Consider the following 9,212-nt stretch of genomic DNA (forward strand, 5'->3'; position numbering starts at 1 on the left):
AGCAGCAGATGCAGCTCAGTTCACAACTTCTCAAGCTCTACATGAGAGACCCAGAAGACTTCCATTTGCAACTTGTGACTGGAGACAAGACCTGGGTACACCACTGGGACCCTGAGAGCAACATTGCCTCCAAGCAATGGAAACACAGTGACTGGTTGTCTCCAAAAAAGTTTCAGGCCCAGTCCTCCGGGATTCAAAAGGTCTCCTGTTAATCAACTACTTGCCCAGAAGGTCTACCATTCACTGGTGACTATTACTTGGATCTGATGGTTAAGTTGTGCCAGGCAATCAAGACAAAGAGGCAAGGAATGCTGACTAGTGGTGTTCTCCTTCTTCATGACAATGTGCCAGTGCACAAGAGTTGTGTGGCACAAGCCACAATCAATCAGATGGGCTTCAAAGAGTTGGCTCACCCATCCTACAGTCCAGATCTGGCCCCAAGTGACTTCCACCTGTTTTGTGCCATGAAGTCCAACCTTCATGGAAAGTGTTTTGGTGACAATGAGGAGCTGATATCCACCATGGATCAGTGGTTCAATTCCCAGTCACAAGACTTCTTCCATGCTGGAATTTCAAGCACTTGAGCATTGGTGGTCTAAGTGCATTGAAGTTAGGGGAGACTATATTGAAAAGTAGTGATGGTTTTCTTTTTATGAAATAAAGTTTTGTATGCAGTTCTACAAACTTTTTGAACCCCCCTTGTATATTTCAAAGAAAAAACCAATCATTCAATTAATAAAATTACTAGTCTCTACAAAGGCTCAGTATTCAGTAAAGGAGGATGAAATAAAGTATCTAAACACACACTATTCAGAACATAATAAAAAAAAAGTTTATTTAAATATAACAAACCTAAGCATCAGATTAGGTGATGTGGACTCCATAGACCCATTGTATATATGAATATATATATATATACTCTTTCAGGATATGTACTTAAATAACATATACCTATAAAAACACACATAATAATCAAAAATATATCTAAACAACAAGAAAAAGAAAATAATTTAAGTAATAAATAAAAAGGATTTGTAACAATTTACAGATTAAAACTAACTTTTAAAAAATCAACTCCTAGATGCTTAAAGCTGCCAAAGGGTAGCTTGTGCCATAGCTGAAAATGTCTGTGATACTGTTGAAGTATCAGGCATGGGTATATGGAGGGCAAGAAATGGAAGGGACTCTTGTATGGTCAGAACAATACAATGATCTAGCAAATACAAAAATAGTAGGTCCAGGTAGCTATGCAAAAGCAAACAAAGCATGTACAAGAAAATAAACTGAAGACAGATTTTAGGGGTAAGGTTTATATTAACAGACTATTCAGGTAGCTAAGAAATAAACTTAACTCTATATTCAGAATTGCATCCTGAATCCAATTTTAACATTCATTTGCATCAGAAATGAACTTTACCCCCACCTCCCTAATGTGCAAATATACACCCAGAATTGGTATAATTAAGGGTGGGGTAAAGTTCATTTCCAAGACAAATGAATGTTAAATTTGGATTCAGGATGAAGTTCTGACAATAGAGGTAAGTTAATTTCTTATCCACCTGAATAGCCCATTAATATAAACATTACCTGACTTAAGAGGGATTTAACAGCAGACAGATTAGCAAACTTCATAACCAGTTCAGTTTTCTGATGAAGAAATGTAATATTTTGGAAATTTGAATAGAAAGTGAACATCCATAGGCCTATAGTAGGCTAGAACAATAAAAAAAATACATCACTGGATCTTTGATGAAGAAATGGAGTCATGGGATACATCTTAAAGTTTAATGCATTTATATAAAATTTGTAAGACAAATTCATACAGCCAAGAATTCTAATAAAGTGAAAATAACCATTTCCAGATCTAAGCAAGGAACCATTTACCCTAATGTGTAGCCTATAGGCTATGACATAAAGCTTGGAAAAGCTGAGGAAACTGTAGAAAAATACTCAGACTTAGAGACTTTCAGAGCCAAATAGCTCTAACTAACTTATGAAATAACTCTGAATTAAAGCAGATTTTCTCTAGTGAAGCTTGATCAAATGCTAGGCACTCTATTGATGATGTACTGTTGGCCTAGCTAATTAGTAAATGCAACTATGCCATGTCTAATATTCACTAATGCACAGCTTTTCATTAGGATCAATTTGATCAGTCAATATACTAGGCATAAACTAAACCTTTTTCAATATCAAATCTCTTCCTTGATATCACAGTCAAACAGGCACAGCCTACCCCTTCTAACTTCAACTCTGTCAGCAACTTTTTATAAAAATATCAAATGAGACACCTAAAAGCTCTATTGAACTAAATGCATGGCTTAAATCAAGGACTGGCATGATCCAAAGTTAAAATCAAATCTTACCAAATACAACAACTTCAGCAGATGCCTCAAATATTGGATGATCTGTTGAAATAACATCACACCTTAAGAACCATTCAGCACATTCTTTCCAAAGAATGTCACTCATTCTAAGTTGGTTATGGAAAAACGGCCTTTACGCTTGGCTCTTGCCCTAAGTTGGCTTTCTAAGTCACTTCCTTTTCTGAGAATGGTTCTAAAACGTCCCAAGGCTATATAAAATATTCTATGCAAATAATTCACTAAACAACAAATTTTGCCATCTATGATACAATAATCTAGGTTTCTATATTCGGGAAAGCAAAACAATTACAACGTGAAAAGTCTTTGCAGCAGACCTTCTCGTTTTTGAGCTCATTATCTATTGCGCCTTATTTGAAGAACAGTTATTCACAATATTTTGTATTGTTGGCAGTGTTTTTTAGTGCACTTCAGTATTTGTCTGATATATATGTATATTTGAATCTTTGAACTCTATTAAATAGATTTTAAATATGATACCAAAATGATGAATATATTATACTCTATTGTTTCGACTTTTCCACGTCTCCTAATGTAGATTCCTTTGATATGTTTTACCTTTGTAGTTTTGAATTCACTGCAATCGCATTTTTCTGGATCTCCCACATTGTCTCTAGGTTATTTACTTTCCCTAGGAAATATAGGAAAGTTGGCTTAACTTCCAGTTAGGAGGTAACCTAAATTGTTTACAGTGGCTTCAAGTTTTCTATGTAGGCATATCGCATTGGTTTGCCCCCAATCCATAAAAGTTTAATCGTAATTCTAATTTTTGGATTATTTTTAGCTGATCTGACATAGACCGTTTTAAATTAATACTTGAAGTAGCTTAAATTACAGAATGACCATTTAAAACAGCAATAGCAACGATCCCTATTTGTTGATATCTAGTATTTGATTTTCATGCAAATGTACATTGAAAGATCCTTTTCTAAATAATCATGTCTTTACTTTGTTAAATCCTTGTTCCAACAGTTTATCTCTTTTTGATCGTTTTCACCAAGTATAACGTCAAAACTTCTTTAGATTACTAAAGAAGTTAGAAAACTTCATTAGTGACTTCACAAGTAGCTGATTTCGGGAACCTTTTTCAGCATCAGTGGACAAACGATAGCGGTAAGAAAAATTTGATGAAAGAAAAATTTATTGCGCGAGATTTTCAAAACAAAAAATCATGGATACGAATAGTCAACTGGAGTTTATGAATAGTTGCATGATTGATCTGAGCTTAGTTCTCAGCTCGGTAGCGGAGTCTTTCACCACAGGCATCTCTGGCTGACTATTTATTTGTATTCCTATTTTTTTGTGATGATCATGATGAAAATCGGCACTGATTTTGTAAATCGGCACTTTGTAAATTGTAATTTTTGTAAATTGAGTTCTAATCAGCAGTTGTACCAAACCAATTCTGCTCAAGTCATCCTCAGGGCTATACTCCCCATAGTATAGTGCAGACGGTTTGATATCATCTATTGCCCCTTCTTGTTTTTAGTATCATTTTGTGTTTTAAAGCTTTTTCCAATAGGCAATGCTTAGAAGTCCTCCAAAACAAAAAGTACCCCTAGATCTAAAACCAAATTCAAGTGCAAATGTCATAGTGAAAGATACCCATCCTGGCTGGTCAAGCACCCTATCTCAAAGATCTAATGATAGCTCAAATACGGAGACTAGGACAATGATAAGTGTAGGGGCTAATGTAACCATAAATGATGATAATGGGTTTCAAGAGGTCCTCCCTAGAAGCTCTAAAAAAAAGGAAAAAAAATCTCCCCAATTAAAAGCATTTCCCCTCTCCCTGCCCAAGATCCTCCCTCCAAAAACTTAGGAATTTACATTAAAATTACTCACACTACCCCCTTTGAAATAAAAATGATCACTGCAATAAGAGTTGCAATTTTTAAATTGCTAAAATCAATGTTATCTCTTAACATTAACCGTGATGGATCTCTGCTAATAGCTGTAGAAGAGCAGAAATCAGCAGATACAATAATTAACCTTAAATCCCTTCTGAATACCCCAATTATTGCATCTAATTGGAACCCAAAACAATCACCAACAAAAATAGTAGTTTATAATGTTCCCCCAGAGATATCTACTCAGGAGTTAAAAGAAGGCCTCTCAGATAGGGCTGGAAACACAATCCCAGTTGAGGATGTTACCCAACTTGGAAAACCTAACTCTAATGGCATAAAAACTAGTAGATCCTTCTTATTCACACTAAAGGATAAAATTGATGTCCCAGAAAAATTATTCCTATTTGGGGAAATAAAACCGCACAAGGCATACAAACCTAAGCCGATCCAGTGTCAGAAGAGTTTCAAACTGGGACACACATCAAACAAATGCAATGAAATTCTCCAAGAGTGTAGTGATTGTAAATCTTCACTTCCTAAAAAACACTCATCCTACATGAATCAATTGTAAAGGCCCACATGAATCTACAAATAAATCATTATGCCCTGCATACAAGAAAAGAGCTCTAACACTCCAAATATCAACGGAGAAGGCCATCCCATACCCCTTTGCAGCAATGGAAGCAAATGCTGCCCAACAATACCAAATAAAGCCTGTAGTGAAACCAACCAAAACCCCCAAGTCAATTGCCCCCAATGCATCAAGCACCCCATATAAAACACCATCTTCTAAGCCCCCTAGCTCAAATCCCTATCAGAAGGAATCACCAAGCCAACAAACTTCCTTTTCCGTTGAGATGAGGCCAGCCTGGCCCTCCCTCCCAAGAAGAAACAAACCAGTTACACTACCAGGAATCAATCCCTTAACCAACAAACAGGATGCACTACCAAAAATGCAATCCCCAAATATATGCTTATTCATTCTAAACTGTAATGCAGTTCAGGCCATGAACATACATCAACTACAGAAAACAAAAATTATTGCAGAATTGACAAAAATCTACATCCCAGATGATATGCTCATTCAAGCAAAAAAAGATCTTGCTTTACTTTTAACAAAGCTGAACATTGATACACAGTCATATGAAGAATAAATCAACAACACAACATTTATCAATACTCCAATGGAATGTAAGATCACTCACAGAAAATAAGCTAAATGAACTAATATCATTTATGAATAATAATTCCATTAATATTGCTTGCCTCCAGGAAACTCATTTAACCCAAAATCAACAAATTAAGTCTCTGGGATATACTATCCTGAGAAAGGATAGATCTTCAGAGAGAAAAGGAGGTGCTGTAGCTTTATTAGATAATAATAATATAAAATTTTGTGGCATCAATTTTCCAGATTTTGAAAATGATGTTGATGTAATTGGTATAAGTGTTTGGCTGAATAATTTAAAAACCTACATAATAAGCTTTTATTTTCCTAATGGCCAAACTACAGATGCCAAGGATTTCTTTAATTATATAAATAATTCTAATATGTTAAAAAATATTATTATTTGTGGTGATTTCAATGCCCACAGCCTTTTGTGGGGGAATAAACCAGCAAATAAAGCTGGTAAATTTATTCAGTATATGACTTCAAATAAAAATGAATTAGCTGTTGCTACCCCTCCAAACCTGAATACATATTTCAACCCCAAAAGTGGCAAATTCTCCACAATTGACCTACAAATTGTGTCTTTTAATTTTTGAACAAAATTTACATAAATAAAATTGATAGTCTATGTACAGACCACTTTGCTATAGTTTGCTCTCTAAATGAACCTGCTGAAACTTCATCTCATACCTCCAAATATATCAACACTAAAACAAATTGGTCTATTTTCCAAAATAAGCTAAATGATGAAATTACAAGTTTCACCCAAAGTTCATGCATTTCAAACACAATATTTGACACACATGCTGAAGCAATGACATCTTTATTAATAAATTCAGCTAATCATGCTATCGCCAGGACAAAACCTAAGAAATCATTTCATAAACGAATTCCTAAAGCATGTTTGACAAATGAGTGCCTAAATAGATGGAGGATAAAAAAGGCAGCTAGGACAGAATTCATAAGAAAAACAGACCTACTACATATTTAAAACAAATTACAAGCAGAATCTAATCTAAAAAGGACTATAATAGATGCTAAATATAAATACTGGAATAATTTTGCAAATAATCTCTCCAGAGAAACGCATGAGCCAATTATATATAAAGTCATAAGCCACATATGTGGAAAAAAGACTTCCCCCAACCCACTCCTGTATGAGCTTATACACAATAATACCCATTATGACAATGATAATGAAAAGTCTAACCTATTTGCAACTCTTTTTGTTAATAAGCTAACATCAAATAATCGAAGCTAACTGTCCACAATTCCTATGAACCCTTGTTACCAACCATGCCCAGGATCCAAGTATGCAATCAATCAATTTTCAATCCAGGAGTTGAATAATGAAATACATCATATCAGGTCACAAACAAGCAGCAGATCTGTCAATATACACCCTACATGGATAAAGAATCTCACACCATCATACAAACAAGAACTGATAAGTTGTTATAATCACGCTTGGGCATCTTCTAGGTTCCCCAATATATGGAAATGTTCGTCCCTCCTACCAATCCTAAAGAAAAATAAACCAAAAGATAACCCTGAGTCTTATAGGCCCATAATGATTACACCTGTGATGGGGAAAATAATGGAGAAAATGATTTATCACAGACTCCTCTGGTTTGTTGAGAAAAATAACATGATCCCACACACTCAAACTGGATTCAGGAAATACCACCCCTCAACAGATGCTTTCATTTTGCTAACAAATGCAATAAATGAATCTTTCTCAAAAAATAATAACCTAGTGGCAGCTGTCCTAGATTTTGAAGGAGCATATGACAATGTGAACCACCAAATCCTTTTAAATAAACTTGCAAACCTTGGAGTACCTCCTAAGCTAGTATCCTTTATTAAATCCTTCATAGAAGTGCAAAGTTTCATTGTTTGTGTTGGTTCAGCCTGTTCACCCCAAAAGACAATATCCAAAGGCCTACCTCAGGGAGCAGTCCTCAGTTGCCTCCTATTTGCCCTATATCTCTGGGACATGAACCTACCCCATACGAATCTACAATATGCTGATGATCTGGTGCTATGGTCATCTGGCAACACCTTTCAGATAGCACAGTCAAATCTGCAAAAGTCACTTTTCCAGTTTGAAAAATTCTCTCAACATTCAGATTTACCCATTGCACCCACCAAGTCAAAAATAATCCAATTTCACCGGAAGCGGAACCATGTTAATGCAAAACTAACTCTAAATAAAACAACTATTCCAGAAGATAATAATATTAATTACCTAGGTCTCATGCTTGACCAAAAACTTAATTTCCACCTCCACATTTCAAACACAATAAAAAAATGTTATAGAAAAGCAAATATACTAAAAAGACTTCTTTCCACACCCTGGGGTTGTAAGGAGAAAACCTTACTCCAGTTTTGTGCATGTGCAAAGACCCATATGCAAAAAATCAAAACAACACAAAATGATATAATGCGTCTCATATTTGGTCTTGGGAAACCCACAAGCACCAAGTTTCTGCTTATGGAGAGTGGATTAACAACAATAAGGGAGAGACGTAGCTTTCTCTTGATAGAACATCTTACAAAAATTGAATCAAATAGCTCACACACATTACGTAATTGGTTAAGAAATCCAGCCATGTATAGAGGTATTGCAGATGAGTATTCCAATATTCAAAAGAAGTTCCCTGTACCAGCAAAGTCTATTTCACCTACTTTCCCCCAATCCCCTCCACGGAATTGGTCATTTCCCATAATAAATACTGATTTTTCAAAATGGAATAAAGATTTAATCCTCATTGCTTTCGTCCAGAAAAAATTTGCAGAACTTAATACAATTACCTATAAAAATCACTTCCAAATGTTTGTTGATGGGTCAAAAGTGAATGAGAAGGTTGCAAGTGCTGTTTTCCTTCCTCACCTGAAAATTGCAATGGGCGAGAGATTATTTCATAATTTATCTATAATGTCTGCTGAGTTAAATGCCATAATCATGGCATTAGAACACCTTAAGCAAAACCAATCTTTGATTGAAAAATTGAATAATATTATCATCTATTCCGACTCTTTATCAAGCCTTGAGTTGCTGGCCTCAGCTCCTCAATATAAGTTGGACATTGACACTTATCATTGTCTCAGTATTATTGATAATCTTGCTTCAAGTGGCATAAACACTTACGTTCAGTACATTCCTAGCCAATCTGGCATAAGTGGTAATCATCAGATTAATGAAATAGCAAAATATGCTATAAATATTGACCAACCAAGTGGGAGGCCAATCCCGATTAGAGATATTTATCGATGGAGACTATCAGATATTAATTTTGATAAGATTAATCCTACCCTTTCCCCCTTTCCCAATAAGCATCTTTCTAAAATTTATAATAGAATTCGTTCTGGAACAAATAGACTGAATTTCCTTGCATTCTCATATAAGATTTCTAATTTAAGTGGTTCAATTCCCCTGTCCCCTCTTTGCAGGCATTGTAATATGAATAATGAAACAATTGACCATTGCCTATTTGAATGTAATATTCTGACGTCTGCACAACATACCTTGCTTTCTAAACTGTTAAAATACTTTAAACACCACAAAATCCCACTATCAGCCAAGAGCCTAGCCAACTATACCTGCACACAGAGCATAGAAATCGATATCTATCATCTTATATTTGAACTACTAGAGTCAAAAGATCTACTGAAAGATATGTGAATATATATAATAAATATGAGGCAATCAAGCCAGTAGCTCTGTAGCCCACAGAGTGAAGCAAAAGGAAAAGGGCTAAATAGTCTTACTGAAAAGCCCGCTTGCTGTTAAATTGAAGAAGAAGA

The 9,212-nt window shown here is 35.2% G+C and overlaps 1 protein-coding gene across 1 annotated transcript in view; it reads right to left on the reverse strand.

Moving 5' to 3' along the window:
• The window catches only part of LOC148941271 (guanine nucleotide exchange factor VAV2-like), an 84,745-nt gene extending 82,187 nt beyond the window's left edge, over window positions 1–2,558 (reverse strand). The window contains exon 1 of the mRNA XM_089103855.1: window positions 2,367–2,558. Coding sequence (XP_088959981.1) covers window positions 2,367–2,472 — 106 coding nt within the window. The 5' untranslated portion in view covers window positions 2,473–2,558. The remainder of the gene's footprint in view (window positions 1–2,366) is intronic.
• Window positions 2,559–9,212: the final 6,654 nt, after the last annotated feature.

Source organism: Artemia sp. Qi Xiang Cuo, chromosome 18, assembly GCF_049724085.1.
Source record: "Artemia sp. Qi Xiang Cuo chromosome 18, ASM4972408v1, whole genome shotgun sequence".
NCBI classification, from domain to species: Eukaryota; Metazoa; Arthropoda; class Branchiopoda; order Anostraca; family Artemiidae; genus Artemia; species Artemia sp. Qi Xiang Cuo.